The sequence below is a fragment of the Sebastes fasciatus genome, chromosome 7, assembly GCF_043250625.1.
Source record: "Sebastes fasciatus isolate fSebFas1 chromosome 7, fSebFas1.pri, whole genome shotgun sequence".
NCBI lineage: Eukaryota > Metazoa > Chordata > Actinopteri > Perciformes > Sebastidae > Sebastes > Sebastes fasciatus.
Genome location: NC_133801.1, coordinates 22,650,208 through 22,668,432, shown reverse-complemented (window position 1 = coordinate 22,668,432; position 18,225 = coordinate 22,650,208). Strand labels below are relative to the sequence as shown.

The window sequence follows — 18,225 nt, the reverse complement described above, 5'->3', positions numbered from 1 at the left end:
CAAATAATTATGTTTTATAGAATGACTGATAAATCATCTTTTTACCTCAAATACACATCAAGGGGAAAACTCCGAAAATACACTGGAGATGAAAGATAAACAAGATTAAAGCAATACAGCAAACGTAACAATTATATTCAAACAAAAAGTACAATTCCTGAAACTGTGACAATATCATGTTAGGGATATTAGTTAAATGTACGTTTTGATGTATGCGGTGAGTGAGGAATTTTTATTTAACTCATATTTAGTATTGGGGGGATGCGCTCGACGCACGTAGGCTGCGGGTCACTTTGTCGGAACACAAATAGATGCCCCTGCAGCAGGCAGTTTGCAAACTGTGGTGGGGTTCGACGTTGACAGCGTCGACCGTATTGGAGACGCTGGGGTTCATGGTGGCTGCCCATCCGGTGATGCCGCATGGGCTGCTGCACACACAGCGCCTGTAGAGGTGGTTTGCCAGCCTCCGCTTGGATGCAAAGAAGCACAAGTGGCGCTTGGTTACCATTCCTTCCCTGGTAGAGAACGACCTACGCTACTGGGGGTCCCCACAACACCTATTTTGGGGAACGCGGCTGGGACGAGTGACCTCCTACGTCAGGGTGTTCACAGATACATCCCTGATGGGTGGGGGTGGGGAGTGATGGACCTGCCAGGGGAGAACGGCTAGTGGTGTGTGATCTCTGACAGAGTTCGACACATCAACCTCCTCGAGCTTAAGGCAGTGTTCTTGGTCCTCCAGCACTTCAGGCCCCTCATACTGGGGAAGCACATGATGGTGAGGACTGATAACCACACCACAGTGGCCTATATCAAAAGACAGGGCGGAGTTGGGCCTGCTGCTGTTGGGGATGGCGGAGAACATGTGGTTGTGGACCTCAGAGCACCTGTTGTCTCTGAAGGCTTTCCACATTCCGGGACTGGAGAACAGGGATGCCAACCTCCTGTGGAGAGGCGTACGCTGGCCAGACAAGTGATGGCTTGGACGAGAGGAGTTGAAGGAGATCTGAACCTGGTAGAATGGATGGTCCAGAGGGACAAATGCTGATTCTGCATATACGCTTCCTATGCACTTCCTATCCCCTGACCAATAGGCTATCCTACCCTAACCATTCATCCCTCCGGACCATCCATTCTAGCATCACCCATTATGACATGGGATTTTGAGCTAAATTAGCTTAGCAAACAGTAATTCAATGTTTGCTGGTTATGACTTCAGTTTAAAGATCAATGCTGGTGAGAGCTAGCAATCAGCAATAACTGACTTGACTTAGAATTCAGTTGGTCTGTTACTTGAGAGCTAACAGTAAAATTATCTATCTGTAGTTCACTAACCTTTTGTAGTTTTAGTTTACCCATATGTAAAAATGTAATCTCTAATCTACTCTATACTGACGTGTGAAAAGTGATGCCAGCCTCCATGGTCTCTTTGGTCCTATTGGTGCTGCACAGCTGACAAACAGTTGCTGTCCATAGGTGGCGATTCAAAACTATACCCAGGTAAGATGGTGGACGTTTATCCCATGAGTTATGATGTAATGTTGCATCAACAGTCAGACATTTTAAGACATTTTTTTATATCTTCCAAATCCCAGGAAAGAGTAAATAACCAGGCAAGAAAGGTCATGATGATGGAAGAGTTTTATCATTAACAGCTTTATTCCATTCCATTTTGTTCTGCTTTTTTTTCTTTTGTGTAAAGAAAGTTTTAAAAGTAAGAGGGAAGCTGCGTTTAGCCTCTTAAAGTAATATAAAATACAGAGAGTATCATAACTGCTGCTTTATGTCTTGGTGGTTCCTCGACCCATGATTGCTTTCTTTGTGTTCTTCTCTGGTCGCAGCAGGATTATGAAACATTTGGGTCCAAACAGTGCCACCAAGAGGCCAAAACTCGAGGCAAGGATGGCGAATACCTCCACTGCATCTGCATATTTGCCCGGAGAGTTGACATAAGCGGGGACAAAGGCCACCCACACAGCACAGAAGATCAGCATGCTGAAAGTGATGAGCTTGGCCTCATTGAAGTTGTCTGGAAGATTCCTTGCCAGAAATGCTAACAGGAAGCTGAGGATAGCAAGTAAGCCAATGTAACCCAGTAACACTGCAAAACCAACTGTGGACCCGACTACACACTCATAAACTATCTTATCATTGTAGTATTGAGTGTTTTTATGAGGAGCTGGTGAAGCAGAGACAAGCCAAGCAGTGCAGATTGCTGCCTGGATAGAAGTAAGAACCATAACAGTCCCCCTCTGCTGCACAGCACCAAACCACTTGAGACTGGCTCCACCTCCTGGCTTGGAGGCCTTGAACACAGCCAGAACCACCATGGTTTTCACCAGAATACATGAGACAGAAAGCACAAAGCTGATCCCAAATGCTGCATGTCTCAGTTGGCAAGTCCACAGCCTGGGACGGCCAATGAACAACAGTGAGCAGAGGAAACATAATGTAAGTGACACCAAGAGCAGAAAACTCAGCTCTGAATTGTTGGCGCGGACCATGGGTGTACTGCGATGACAGCACAGATAAATGTGCCCAGTAATGAGGTGGCTGTCAAACAGATACCTAGAATCTCTTCATAGGAGAGGAACTCTGTTTTCTTAGGAACACAGTGGTCATGCTGCGGGCTGGACCAGAAGTCCTCTGGACAACTGGTGCACTCCATGGAGTCTAAGAAAACAGGGGAATAGAGCATCAAGGACATTGTCCCTCCCACCTGTGCATACTGAAAGTTGGATGTGCATGTGCTTTTTTTTTGTCTAGATCACGTGGGCACCAAGAAGGGTAAGATTCCTGAATGCAAATTCATATTCCATGACATAACATTCATTTATAATGATACCAACCTGTGTCATTGCTGAACTTTCCCTCTGAACAAGGGACACAGTCGAAACAGCAAACAGGCTGCCCCTTTTTTCTAGCCATGCGGGTACCTGGAGGACAGCTCTCACTGCACACTGACAGGGGTGACTGTAGGGATTGTAAGAGTTCTAATTCAAACAGGCTCCACCCTCCACTGGACTCTATGGGTAATACTCTCCTTCAATCACATGCATGCATTCACCCACTGAAATTTGCAAAAACGTAGCCGGCTAACCAGGACGTGCCTACTGAATATGTGCGTCACTACAGTATATAAGATGGCGTTCAGCGCCTACATCTCCATGGATGGAGTCGCCACTTCATGAACCTCGCCGGGACAGATCTTTCAGATGCCTGCTTTGACTGCCCTGGTGCCGGCTGGGCAGGGCTGGGGGCTGCCGAACACCACTCTCTGCAGCCTGCACATGGGCACTCAAAGCAGGCATCTGAAAGATCTGTCCCGAGCGCTGCCCCCGAGATTAGACGGCAGCAGCGGTGGATTCACTTCTGATGCTTCAATGAGACCGGACCATCAAAGTCCCCACTCCAGCCACCTGCTGACGAGAGCCCGTTTTCAGGCAGATTCTCTCAGGGAGCAGGGTCGCACGGAGGCGTATTACCCCATCATGCCCACCCTCGGTGTTGGCCTCTGCCTGCTTCCACCGGCAGCCAGCTGGTCAGAGAGCAGGACTTCTCTGCTGCTGCTGCTACGTGACAGGGAAATGCTGGAATATTTTGACAAACAATTTCTGGGAGTGCAGCTGACTACAGCTTCAGCTACTGCTGCTAGGCATGATGGGCGTCTCGCTGGCATCTTCCCAGCTGGACATCCCCGCCTCGCCATCTCAGATTGACATTTTGGACGGAGCTTCGGAGAAATCACAGCTTATAGTCACCACCACTAGCTGCTTGTGCATCATCAGAGCTGAGGCAAGGTGTAACCCTGAGGTGAGGAAAAAGAGAGTGTTCCATCTTTGTTTTTCCTCCTGTTGTTAATAAACTGATGTAATGTTTGATGTTGATTAAAATGAATTACATATCTCAAAGAGCACATTCCTCCCCTCTCCCTACCTCCCCACTTCCCATGGCGTCTTGTTGAACTCAAATCGATCATGATGCTTGCACATGCACATACTACCCATCCACCCAACCTCTGGTGAAGGAGGTAGTGGGCGCCTGCCACGATCACGATGATATAAGTGGACAGAGCCGTTTGCATGGGCTGTGTCCATTCAACGCTATTGCTGTGAGGCTGTTATAAAGCACACAGCTTTGAATAATGTTACAGACAAGCTGTCTATGACGCAGAAGGTAGTGAAGCAGATTTGGTCCCGGTTCAGGAGAACGAAAGTGGATCTGTTTGCCAGCTGACACAACACCCATTGCCGACTGTGGTACTCCCTGGCACAGCAGGACGACCCACCCCTGCGGATGGACGGGTTTGCATTGGGTCTGATCTGGCTCGCGCCATGGTACGCAGAACTGACTCAGATGTTGGCGGCCCAGACTTGGATCATCTCCCAGTTCTGGGGTGCTCTGTCTCAGGAGGCAGGGGCGATAGGTGCGCTGCCCATTCTGGGCCATCCTCTTCTGGCTTGGCTCCTGAGAGGGACAGGCTGAGGACTAGGTTATAAAAAGTAGGTGGGCTGCGGTGTTTAATCCTTAGCCGGTCTGGATCATGTGGTTAGGTTGATGTGGTGTTATGCCAGGGCATATACATGGGGCTCCAATCACTGTACTCATAGAGTCCAGTAGAGGGCAGAGCCTGTTTAACTTAGAACGAAGGTTACAATATTGTAACCCTAGTTCAAATAATACAGGCAAAGTCCTCTACAAAGAAGGCTCTGCTGCTCCTGCGCCGCTTGCTGAAGAGGGTGTGGGATGACAAGGCAGCACTAGACACTAGACACTGTCTTATAAGCTGTGGTGAGGCACATATTCGGTAGGCACGTCCTGATTGGCCGGCTACGTTTATGCAAATCTCAGTGGGCGAACGTGTGCATTTGATTGGAGGAGAGTATTATCCATAGAGTCCAGTAGAGGGCTTCGCCTCAGCTTATAGAACTAGGGTTATAATATTGTAACCTTCGTTATATCACATTTATTCTACACAGTTTGATTCTGTTTTCATGTGTAATACAGTGCTAAAGTAAAAACAACAATAAAAAGGAGAAACCTGTTTGGAGTCAAAGTTCCAAAAGATTTTGTCTTCATCAAGTATGAGTTCTTCACCTTTGGATGCCAATTTCTTAACAACCCCCACATTCTGAACTTTTGTTCTTCCATCAGGGAGCCACAGCCAGTTCATGATATCATATATTGGCAAGGCATCCCCATTCTCATCAAATGACACTTGATCACCAAATTGTGTGGTGAAGTTGACCTTTTCCAAGTAAAACATGAGCTACAAAGGGGTGCAATACAGACAACATATATTTCAGTAACACCTCAAGATGCAGCAGCTGTTTTCAAAAAATTAAACAGGTGGAGTGTAAGCTGATATCCCACCTGCCATGGCTCCATTGTTTGCAAAGTGGCACAGCTGTGTCCACTAAAAGGCCCTCTCCTTGGCTGGCAATGCAGCATGTCATCAAGGGCATATGCCAGAGCATACACAGCCTTGTAAATATTGTACTCAGGCCTCAGATTAGACACATCCAGAAAGTCAGTCTCCACACTCTCTAGATCTTCGTGTCCAGAGCATAGATCTCCACCAGCCTCCACCCAACCAGCTGGAGGTGGTGCAAATCTACATTGAAATGTGTATTCCCAAAACTGCCTCACCTGAAATGTATTTAAAACAAAGTCTTCACATAATCAGTATTATAATTATTGCAATTACAAATTTGATTGTAAGGTTACAATCTTACCAGGCTATGCCCATAATTATCATCATGTAGGTCAGGACGTATTCTTAATAGAAAATCCCTGAACCCTGATATTTCTCCTCGACGGATGGCAATGCCCAGTGTACCACCCAGGTACGGCATGAGGCGGGGGGTCTGGAGTACTGCAGTTGCTGTCCAGGCTTCACTGGCCATCCACTGAAGGCCTGTCACATTCTGCCTCACCACCTGATCATTGCGTTTCAATAAATACTGTATATTTCTTTCAGACTGACATAGAACAAATAGAGTCTACTTTGTAGGACTGAATCACAATATAAAACAACAAATTTTAATAGAAAAATAATGAGAGATAGATAAATGGATACCTCTTCCATGAGTTGAATCATGTGGATCCGGTGTGCGAACACAATGACCACGCGAGCTGTTGATTTCTTCATCACTTCCACAATCCTCTTTAGTTCAGATGGGTTTTCACCCCAGGGCAAAATCTCTGAGTAGGCCAGACAACCTCCACCAGACTGAGTCAAGTCTGATTGAAAGGATTGGGCAACATGGAGTCCATAGTCATCATCACTGACCAGCAGACCTGCCCATGTCCAGCCAAAGCGTTTTAGAATCTGAATCATAGCATGCACCTAATTAAATAGAGAGCGAAGGGATTATGCACAGTTTAGAATAATCTGTCAGTGGAAACTTAACTATTCATGTCTCACAATAAAATTAAAGTAATTGATCCCATTACAATCTTTCTCCTGAATCCATATAGTTTCATCAATGATGCACAAAGCAAATACTAGTACTTTTCTTTACAAGAAAAAAAATGTTTGATTGCCAGAACATGTTTTAAAGTTCACTACACTTCATGTGAAACACATTTTGCAATTGTTATCACTAGAACAGAGTTTCACCTGGAAAGCATCACTTGGGATTGTTCTGAAGAAAGATGGAAACCTTCGCTTATCACTGAGGCAGGAGCATGTGGCAAAATAACTCACCTATAAATACAAATGCTTCATGAACACAGGTTTTACTTTTCATTCATCTCATCTCATCTCATCTTCAACTGCTTATCCGCTCATTCAAATCAGTAGATATATTCACATGATTTCACCTATTTGACAATTCACCATTTTAAAATCTAAATGAAAAATATCACTTTTTACCAAATAAAGATTTGTTGGGGAAGCTGGAGCTGTGATTTAATGTGTATCTCCTATTCTATCTTATTACATTTTTTAAATGCATTCAAATAGAACACATCACATATACAAAGCATAGCTAAGACTGAAGAAATTAAACTTACAATGGGCAATTTGAATAAACCTAGCACATCAGAGGTGGCGATAGAAAATGTTGAGATTGAATCTCCCACAATCCCGAGGACTGGGGGGGTCCCCAAACAGTTCTCCTGGAGCAGAAACTGCTCCTCTCGACCACTGGCCAATAGCAATGCAGCACTGAATCCAATTACAAGAGTGGCACAGTTGTCATACAGGCTGTATCCCAGAGTCACATTAGGTAGCAGGTTGGAGTTTTTGTTGATCTCATTAATAGCAAAGGCCATGGTCATGGCATGCCTGAAACCCGGAGGATCAAAGCTAACAGATGAAATGTCATGATTAAGCACTAAAAAGTAATACATTATTTATAATCATATACGCATGTTGTCTGCTACGTGTGTAAAACTTACCCTTGGCAGCTGAGCTGTTTTGGTTCTGAGGTGAACGTCAGCTTAGGGAAGACAGAAGTGTAGTGGACCTCAAACAGCCCACCCAGAACCACATCACCAGGCTGGTGCATCCCATTAAGATAAAACTGTCTCCTTATTTTACAAGGTGACAAAAGAGAGGAAGACTCTGACAAGAAAAAGTAGGAAGAAAACAAAATCAAAATCAGGTAGACATACAACAACAAAAATGTGTCTATAAATGCCCCCATAACTGCCTTCCTCCCAACACCCCTGTTTCTGAGCTTCATGCACGGATACTTAGTTTTATATGCAGGGTTATGTCATCTCCTTTGGTAGAGTTTCACACCACCCATCAGGGCACGGGCAGTCATGTGGGGACAGTACATACATATATCCAATTAGCTCTACACACATTGAATGTCATGATTACATCAGTTATGTGATTTATTTTTGGTTCATCACTTTTATTTCTTAGTCCTTAATTATTTTGATATTGGAGCTGATCTTTTCTTTTCCTCAAATACACATCAAGGGGAAAACTCTGAAAGCACAGTAGAGCTGAAGGATAAACAAGAAAAACAATAACAAAGATAACAATTATGTTAACACGATGAGTGCATTTAGTCAAATTTAAGCAATTCCTAAAGTTGTGACAATATCATGTTAGTTTTAAATGTACATTTTGATGTGCGTGCAATGTTGAATTAGTAATTTTTACTTAGTCTATCATAACTTCGTTGCAGAGAGGTTAATATAATCTAAAGATCTAAACATAAAGTTCTAGATGTTGTAATATAAAAATACAATGTGTCCAAATTAGAATTTTTGCCACAAATCTTGAGCAATCGTCACCCAATTTGTCAAAGAACATCTCTGGTCCAATCCGGAAAAGCCACACTGAACATGGACCACAGAAAGCTAAGGAGAGAGTTGTCTCAGGAGATCAGAAAGAACATTATAGACAAGCATGTTAAAGGTAAAGGCTATAAGACCATCTCCAAGCAGCTTGATGTTCCTGTGGCTACAGTTGCACATATTATTCAGAAGTTTAAGGTCCACGGGACTGTAGCCAACCTCCCTGGACGCGCGCAAGAGGAAAATTGATGACAAATTGAAGAGACAGATAATACGAATGGTCACCAAAGAGCCCAGAACAACTTCCAAAGAGATTAGAGGTGAACTCCAAGGTCAAGGTACATCAGTGTCAGATCGCACCATCTGTCGCTGTTTGAGCCAAAGTGGACTTAATGGAAGACGACCAAGGAGGACACCAAATCATAAAAAAAGCGAGACTGGAATTTGCCAAAATGCATATTGACAAGCCACAAAGCTTCTGGGAGAATGTCCTATGGACAGATGAGACAAAACTGGAGCTTTTTGCCAAGTCACATCAGCTCTAATTCACAGACGCAAAAATAAAGCATACAAAGAAAAGAACACTGTATCTACAGTGAAACATGGAGGAGGCTAGGTTATGTTATGGGGCTGCTTTGCTGCATCTGGCACAGGGTGTCTTGAATCTTGCAGGGTACAATGAAATCTCAAGACTATCAAGGCATTCCGGAGCGAAATGTGCTGCCCAGTGTCAGAAAGCTTGGTCTCAGTCGCAGGTCATGGGTCCTCCAACAGGATAATGACCCAAAACACAGCTAAAAACACCCAAGAATGGCTAAGAACAAAACATTGGACTATTCTGAAGTGGCCTTCTATGAGCCCTGATCTAAATCCTATTGAACATCTGTGGAAGGAGCTGAAACATGCAGTCTGGAGAAGGCACCCTTCAAACCTGAGACAGCTGGAGCAGTTTTCTCACGAGGAGTGGGCCAAAATACCTGTCGACAGGTGCAGAAGTCTCATTGAGAGTTACAGAAATCGCTTGATTGCAGTGAGTGCCTCAAAAGGTTGTGCAACAAAATATTAAGATAAGGGTACCATCATTTTTGTCCAGGCCAGTTTCATTAGTTTGTTTTTTAAAATGATTCTGTTGAACCACAATTCAAAAGCAATGTCTGATTTTCATTAGTTAATTTTCAGTAAATTTGTATTTATTATTACCTTTGTCAGTTACAAGTTATTTCAGTGACCATTGTGGGTTTTTCTTTCTTTAACGGAAGGGTACCAACAATTTTGTCCACGTCTGTATATTCCCTGAGTCTGACTAAAATGTCCATTAGGTGGTAGTAGCAGAGTGAGCCTTGGCACCTTGCATAAGGGAATTCGGTACAGTAGATAGCAGATATGCACACATGCAATAGTTTACCTTTTGTTGTTGCTCAGTTAATCCCTTACCAATACTACATGCACATTTAATTTTGTCTGGGTGGCAGTTTATGTGCATGCATGCAAGCCGGTAAGCCTAGTTACAAAAATGCAGTACAATAATGTGCACAAAATACGTTTTACTAAGATCAAATCAAAGAGTAATGAAAGAAAATGTTGAATTACCAACTTTTCAAATAACTACAAAATATACAAACAGGCATATTGGCAATTTTAGGACACCTCTGGCTTGTCAGGGGCAGTTCTTCTTTGATAGATTTAAGGCTTTACTACCATCATTCTAAACTGTATGCTTTTGTCATGGCTTAGTTTAACGTGCAGACTCTACAGTACTTTTTCAAATTCAGATATACCATGTCAGTCTAAATATTCAGGGCTTCCTCTGTGGCTTGGAGTAATAACTGTAATCTGTCAGACCATGGTTTGCTTGAAAATGCAATCAACCATTCTCAACTGTTAAATGCTGATTATTTGCTGTTAAATTAAATTATGCAGCTATATTCAAATATTGGAACCATAAACCTTGTGATCACTGGGTAAGAGCATCCTGTCTCTGGTGTACATGAAGCTGACGTAGAGTAGAAGGAGGGAAGCTTTTGTCTGAAAATCTATATAAACCAGTGAAAACACACATGCAGCATTCCCACATGCTGACAGTTGAGGGATGGAGATCTCAGCTCTCTTTAGTGGCCTGATCCTGTCTCTGGGTTTGTGTGAGCTGAATTCAGCTTTTGCCTTGAATGGTTATGGAGATGGAGTGAAACAAAGGGATGGGATCAACACGGAGGCTTCATCTGTGAAATGTAAACTCCAGGGTACCACTCGTCTACCTGCATTCTCAATGGATGGTGACTACGTTATTGGTGGTGTTTTCTCCATACACTACGACATGCACACAGTGAAGCACAACTACACTACCATGCCTGAGCCATTAAGGTGCACAGGGAGGTTAGTAAGAGGGAGAAGAGGGGGATAAGAGGAAGTTAGACTGTGTTGGGAAAGAAGTGTTTTGATGTATGATGTGCTTATGTTGCAAAGCTTTTGTGTAGTATTGATAATATATTTCATTATATATATATATACACTTTTTTTTACATTAAGTGACACCTTTGTATTTAACCATACATATTGCAGATATTGTATTCAAAAATACTACATAATAGTATAGCCCACTATATGAAAAAGAGTATTTTGTTTTGCATTTCTTAACCAAAAATACTAATTTATACACATTTAACAGTGTTAAAAGTTCAGATTTAGTTGACTGTTGTTAATCCAGGCATTAAGACTATTGTGAATGTTGGATTGATATCTAATCCTGTGTTATGAATTGTCTTGTTCAATTCAGTTTATTTTTATATAACGTCAATCTTAACAGAATTTAACTCAAGACGCTTTTCATACTGTATATAGCAGGTCTAGACTGTAATATATAATTAAGAGACCCAACAAGAGATCCCCCAGCATGCACTAGATGCGACAGTGCTAAGAAAAATATGTCTTTAGTTCAGTTTTTCCATTTTATGAATTTCTGTTAAAATTGTGATTTCTCCTCATGTGTGCAGCATTGACTCCCGTGAACTACGCTTCTCACGTGCAATGGTCTTCGCCATCGAGGAGATTAACAACAGCACCGAGCTGCTGCCGGGCATTAAGCTCGGTTATCAGATCTACGACTCGTGCGCCTCGGTGCCTGTGGCGGTGCACGTGGCATTCCAGCTTTCGAGCGGCCTGGACCCGGTGTTTTACCCCGGCGACAACTGCTCGCAATCTGGTATGGTGATGGCTATCGTTGGTGAGTCTGGGTCCACGCCATCCATAAGCATGTCGCGCATCATCGGGCCCTTTAACATCCCTCAAGTAAATGTTTTGTATTTCTGTCGACCTATGTGTTTAATATAGAGCAGTGCTGTTTTTTGTCCTCCCGTTAAATAATTACAATGTTGTTTTCCTCTAGGTGAGCCACTTTGCCACTTGTGCATGCCTGTCCGATAAGCAGCAGTACCCGAGTTTCTTCAGAACAATCCCCAGTGACCAGTTCCAGGCTGACGCGTTGGCCAAGCTGGTAAAACACTTTGGCTGGACTTGGATAGGTGCTGTCCGGTCGGATTCGGACTATGGCAACAATGGCATGGCTTCTTTCCTGGACGCAGCACACAAAGAAGGGATCTGTGTGGAGTACTCTGAATCTTTCTATCGGACCCACCCACGTAACAAGATCCAGAGGGTAGCTGACGTTATCCGCAGGTTTCTATATCACTGATTGTGCTTTTGTTCACTGTTCTGACACTGACCTTCTGCACACAAAACCACAACAATGTTTAGTCAAATATAACACAGAAGATTATTTTCTTATCTAAGTTGCAAATTGGAAATTTATCTTTTTTTCATCATGTTTATTTATCTCATATGTATTACTATAGGCCTATTGTTCTAAAAATAGAGTCAGTAAGGCCAAACAAGAAAGTATCTCTCATGTTTGTTTTGTTTCAAATATCTGGATACATATTTAAAACCTTTATTTGTGCATTTGTGTTGGTATAATACATTGCACTGTCACACATCTCTCCAGGTCAACCGCTACGGTCGTTGTGGCGTTTACATCACCTGGAGACATGAGGATTCTGCTGGAGGAGCTGTCACTCGAGCCTTCTCCACCTCGTCAGTGGATAGGCAGTGAGGCCTGGGTAACCGACCCAGACATGCTGAGGTTCAGCTTCTGTGCTGGAGCCATCGGATTTGGCATTGAGCAATCTGTCATCCCAGGTCTGAGAGACTTCCTGCTGGATCTCTCTCCCCCTAAAGTGGCTGCCTCTCTGGTGTTTACTGAGTTCTGGGAGGATGCATTCAACTGCAGGCTGGGAACAAGTGAGAAAGTTGTGCTTATTTGTAACACATATGACACTCACAGTTGAATCCTTGTGTGTGTTGTGTTCTTCTGATTGTCTGAGTGGAGCAGCAGCAGCTTTTAAACCAAATCCCAGATTTAATTTGAAAGGGAAATCTATGTTATAGGACAAAGATTAAGTGCACATATGGTGCATCTCTGTGAATAATCTCACTTGATATGATGAACTGTCAGGTCAAGTTTATGCACTCTGCTGTCTTGGAGAAGATTTTGTCTGAATGTGGTTGCAGTAGTGTTACAATGTCAACACAAAAGCCCTGAACACAAGCACACAGTGTATAGACAGTCTCCAGGCCACCAAGCTAAATAATGATTAAACATTGTACTTACTAGCATGTATCAGTTACATTGTATATGTAAGTAGGGTATAGGTCTAATAAGGCTGTTGTACTGACAGTGATTCAAGATCATTTAGATTAAAACAGGTTAAATCAGTATCTAATTAAAGGTAAAGCCCTTTGCCTTTTATAAATGTGACTAATTATCTGATGACTCATTTGTGTTAACGTGAGCTGGTATACATTAAGATAAAAAAACATAGGTCCAGATACAAACTGAAACAGGAACTATTTAAAAATAACAGACAAAGACATGTCTGCAAAAAAGTGTATTGAAATTTAATGTAAAACAAGCATGTTTTATAAATAAATTAGAACAACACAGATAGAGTTTGTACAAGACACTTTTGGCAGGTTAAGTTAAATAAAAAAGAAAAATAAACATAAGAAAGTATGATGATATCATTGTCAAGGCTAAAAAACACCTGCCTCTGTCACTGTGTGTTTTTAGGCACTGCCACAGACAAGAGTGTGTGTGATGGAACTGAAGACATAGAGACGATCCAGAGCCCGTACACAGACACATCTCAGCTCAGAATCACTAACATGGTGTACAAGGCTGTGTATGCAATAGCACATGCCATTCATAATGCAGTGTGTCAGGAAACAAATTCTATAACTCAGTGTGACAAATTCGCCAGGATAGAGTCGAAAAAGGTCAGTCGAAACAAATATGGGAACAACTCAATGTCCTCTTTTAAAAAATATAGGAAATTTTAGAAATTTAGAAATTTAATTTAATTTTACATTATTTAATCTCTCTCCCTCACTGTGTTCCTTTACTTGGTCCTCACAGGTTCTTACTCAGTTGAAGAAAGTGCATTTTTCCCAAAATGGTTATAATGTGTCATTTGATGCCAAAGGAGATCCTGTGGCCACATACGAGCTGATTAACTGGCAAAAAAGTGAGAGTGGCAGCATTGAGTTGGTGACAGTAGGGCACTACGATGCATCACTGCCGGTGGGCCAGGAGTTCCGTATCAACAGGAACCTCACCTGGGTGGAGGGTGGCACACAAGTAAGGAGCACAAAAGCAATAACATATTCAAATTGGGTGATCTTAAAGGGTATGATATGTGTTTTTGGTCCCCGTCTTCCTGTCCATACTGGCTGTGAAGCAAACTGTTCTTATGCAGTATTCCAGTTGCAGTATTTTCAGTATGAAATCCCACCTTTATCTTTTCCAAAAAGGTGTTTCCTTGCTGAGCTGCGGCACAGGGACAGTAATTATATTTCTAATTCAGTAATGAAGGTTACAATATGTTGCCGATAGAGCACAATAACTACTGTCTAATGTTTCGTACATCATATTTTTTTGCGACCATCCCCGATTCCACGTTATTCTGCAATCATATGCCACTACCTATCCCCTGCTGGGGGACATGAATCAGTACATCAGACGCCAGTTTGGATGATGGCGTTTGCACAGACAGTGGCTCTGAGTAGTCAAACAACCCTCTTTTGGATTTTGATGGATGCGGAAAAAAAGCAGAAAATCAATTCCAAAAACTTCAATGACAGACAAAAGTTTTGGACTCACTGTGTAAATGTGATTTACACAACGTGAGGTCATATTTATCAAATTATTTACTTATACAGGCTCCACCATCTACTGAACTCTATGGGTACAGTCGATGGAGCCCAATGAATGCATGCCCTGCTGCGACATAGCATTGGCCCAACCACTCTGATCCTGACCGGCTAGAGGTTAGTTGCCACAGCCCACCTACTTATTTATAACCTAGGCTGTCACAGCCTTAAAGTAGGGGGCCCCAGCCAATCCAGGTACAGTAGTACACAACTGAAGTGGGTAGAGCCATGGTCTCACCCTACAGGGGTCAAAAAGACAAGTAGTAGACATACTGCACACCACATTCCCCGGGTCATCATGAAGTATGGGAACATTCCCAGAGGGAAGTCAGGTACAACACAACTGACACACATCCCACCCCTCTCATCAGTCCTGTGTCGTTTCAGCAACCTTGAAAAGGAGCCCGACATGTCCAAGAAATAGAACTGCATTAACGGACCGGGCATCGACCACAACTTTGCCGTACATATGTCCTTGACACTCAGCCCACCGAACAAGGCCACCGACACTGCCATGCTGCGTATAGAGTGTGTGCAGACCACAGTGGGAGGTTCTCTTCCAGCCTGCCTGTAGGCTTGGGAGATGCACTCACAAAACCATCCCAACAGGCGTTTCTTGGATAGGGCTTTACCGGCCACACAATCCCAAAAGCACACAAACAGCTGTTCAGTGCACGTGATGGGGGCCGTGCGTTCAATATAATGCACAAACTGGGCAAAGCAGATGTAACTTTGCCTCCCTGTTCCTTGCATGGGGTGGAAGATAAAACGCATCCAGCTGTATAACCCTTGTCCTGAAAGAACTCCTTAAGTTCTTGAGAACAAAAGAGAGATTTGGTCTGAGGGTAGCCCCGCTGCAGTCACCACGAAGCAACAAACAACTGGGGTGCACTGACAGGGTGGTTAGTTAGCACACTCTCTTAGCTTAGGTCAGTGCAAGCAGCAAAGCTGTCTTGAATGACAACGCCTTCAGAGAGGACTGCTCCGGAGGCTCAAAGAGACCCTTCACCATGGCCTCGAGCATCAATGGCAGTTCCCACTGTGGGGAGGAGGCACGCAACATGGGCTGTTGCCTCCTGACCCCCTGCAAGAACCGCTTCCAAAGACAGAGGTCAAAGACCAGTCTGTCTCCAAAACCCTCATGGCAGAAAGAGGTAGCTGCTGCATACACTTTAATAATGGCATGAGACAGTACTCTATCCACCAAAAACTGCAAAAAGGAGAGAATACAATAAATTGCACAGGGTATGGGATCTCGCACCAGGGTTGGAATCCTGACCACTTTGCCCTGTAACAGTTAGTGATGGATCCCGCTCTTGCCGCCTGGATGGTCTGCACAACCTGTACAGACAGTCCATCCGTCCTCAGCATGTCCCTCTCAGGAGCCAAGCCTGGAGAGGATGGCCCAAAGTGGGCAGTGTATCTATTGCACCTGCCTCCTGAGACAGAGCCCAACAGAAGTGGGGAATGTTACAGGGCTGGACCGCCACCATCTGAGTCCATTCTGATTACCACGGCACCAAGCAGCGACCTTGGGCTACCCGAATGACAGATAACTGCTCCTGCGTCACTCCAAGCGATATAAAGCCATAAAGCATATTCCTTGGCCATGGCATGTGTGCAAAGGCATCCGCCCCCAGGGCTGGATTGTTCTGCTGTGCCAAGGAGAACCATAGCAGGCAATGGGTGTTGCGTCGGTTGACAAACAGATCCACTTCCGCCTTCCCGAATCTGAACCAAATCTAATTCACCACCTCAGGGTGAAGCCTCAATTTGTCTGGTAGGGTTCCACCTCTCAACAGGAGGTCAGCATCCCTGTTCTCCAGTCCCAGAATGTGGAGATCCTTCAGAGACAACAGGGGCTCTGAGGCCAGTAAACACAGGCTCTCTCCGTGTGACAATGCACCCTGAGAAAATCCACCAGACCTGCAACTGGGGCCGTCGTCTTCAGTGGCTGCTGCCAGGATACAGTGCTATATTCCTAGTAAAAGGGGCATAACGAAAGCCGAGCTGAGTGAGTGGGGTCAGGGCAAATGTGCGCTTGTGATTGGAGGAGAGTATTGGAGGAGAGTATTACCCATAGAGTCCAGTAGAGGGAAGAGCCTGTGTGAGATAGAAGCCTCATTTAGCTTCAGCTGTACTTTAGAACAATTTTTTTTCACAAAAAACTGTCGATTTTGTCCTCCAGCAGTTGCATTGACAAGAAACACATACACAACACACATATTGACATGCGAGTATTGTTTTAAGATAGATTTGAAAAAAAATGTAAACCTATCCTTTAAACCTCAGAGCTTCAGGGCACACCTGAATGTGTATGACTTCGTTTGTATCTATGTGCCAGGTGCCTGTGTCGGTGTGCACTGACAGCTGTCCTCCAGGAACTCGTAAAGTGCTGCAGAAAGGAAAACCCATCTGCTGTTATGACTGTATACTGTGTCCTGAAGGAGAGATTAGCAATGCTACAGGTATTTGTTTTTTTTTCTAAAGCATATCTACAACATTGAATATGACAGCTAAAAGCCCTTTTTGTTTAATTTTTTTCAGATTCCCCTGATTGTTTCCCTTGCCCCAAAGAGTTCTGGCCTAATGCAGAGAGAAACACATGTCTCCCCAAGACTGTAGAGTTTCTTTCCTTCAACGAGGTCCTTGGAATCATCTTGGCTGCATTCTCAGTCGGAGGCGCCTGTCTTGCCATTATAACAGCAGCTGTGTTTTATCATCACAGGACATCCCCGATTGTCAGGGCCAACAACTCTGAGCTGAGCTTCCTGCTGCTCTTCTCCCTGACTCTATGTTTCTTATGTTCATTAACTTTCATTGGAGCACCCTCTGAGTGGTCCTGCATGCTGCGCCACACAGCGTTCGGGATCACCTTCGTCCTCTGTATGTCTTGTGTTCTTGGAAAAACAATAGTAGTATTAATGGCCTTCAAAGCTACACTCCCAGGAAGTAATGTCATGAAATGGTTTGGTCCTCCGCAGCAAAGAATGACTGTAGTGTCTTTCACGTTCATTCAAGTTTTAATATGTACTATTTGGTTGGTTCTTAGTCCTCCTTTTCCAAAGAAAAACCTAACCACATACAAGGAGAGAATCATCCTAGAGTGTGCATTAGGCTCAGCTATTGGGTTCTGGGCTGTGCTCGGGTACATCGGCCTACTGGCTGTGTTTTGCTTTGTGTTAGCTGTCCTAGCCCGGAAACTACCTGACAATTTTAATGAAGCCAAGCTGATCACCTTCAGCATGCTGATATTCTGTGCAGTCTGGATCACCTTTATCCCAGCGTATATCAGCTCTCCTGGGAAGTTCACTGTGGCTGTGGAGATATTTGCCATTCTGGCCTCCAGTTTTGGACTAATATTGTGTATATTTGCTCCAAAGTGTTTCATCATTTTGTTTAAGCCAGAGAAAAACACCAAGAAACATTTAATGAACAAAAATCAATTCTAAAACATGTGACATTTGTGAAAAATTGAGAGTATGAAGCTTGTTGATTTAAATACTTACATTTAAAGTTACATATTTCTTAATTTATCATTATTTAGTCATAATGCCATTTTGTGTATGTCCTTTTAATGTGTTATTGTCTTATTTTACACATATTCTTTTATTATGAGATGAGAACATTTACTAAAGTGAATAAATGGAGTCAAAATTCACAGTATAAATGCATCTTTCTCTTTCATAAAATGTTTACTATCAA

At 43.5% G+C, this 18,225-nt stretch overlaps 1 protein-coding gene and 1 pseudogene across 1 annotated transcript; one reads left to right on the top strand and one right to left on the bottom strand.

The window, feature by feature from the left end:
• Positions 1–1,781: 1,781 nt before the first annotated feature.
• LOC141770950 (extracellular calcium-sensing receptor-like) lies at positions 1,782–7,616 on the bottom strand (annotated as a pseudogene).
• Positions 7,617–10,498: 2,882 nt separating this feature from the next.
• Positions 10,499–18,093, top strand: LOC141770786 (extracellular calcium-sensing receptor-like). Its single transcript, XM_074640632.1, has 8 exons — positions 10,499–10,632; positions 11,250–11,544; positions 11,642–11,931; positions 12,257–12,552; positions 13,382–13,587; positions 13,727–13,948; positions 16,865–16,988; positions 17,068–18,093. Exons 1-8 carry the CDS (start codon positions 10,526–10,528, stop codon positions 17,970–17,972), a joined length of 2,445 nt encoding a protein of 814 aa, XP_074496733.1. The 5' UTR covers positions 10,499–10,525; the 3' UTR covers positions 17,973–18,093.
• The last annotated feature ends 132 nt before the right edge of the window (positions 18,094–18,225 follow it).

Excerpts from the sequence above, each read along its gene's own strand:
- LOC141770786 (XM_074640632.1), top strand. The coding sequence starts at position 10,526 with ATGGATGGTGACTACGTTATTGGTGGTGTTTTCTCCATACACTACGAC. Across the intron at positions 12,553-13,381 it reads CAACTGCAGGCTGGGAACAA|GCACTGCCACAGACAAGAGT; the intron begins GTGAGAAAGTTG and ends GTGTGTTTTTAG. Across the intron at positions 16,989-17,067 it reads AGAGATTAGCAATGCTACAG|ATTCCCCTGATTGTTTCCCT; the intron begins GTATTTGTTTTT and ends AATTTTTTTCAG.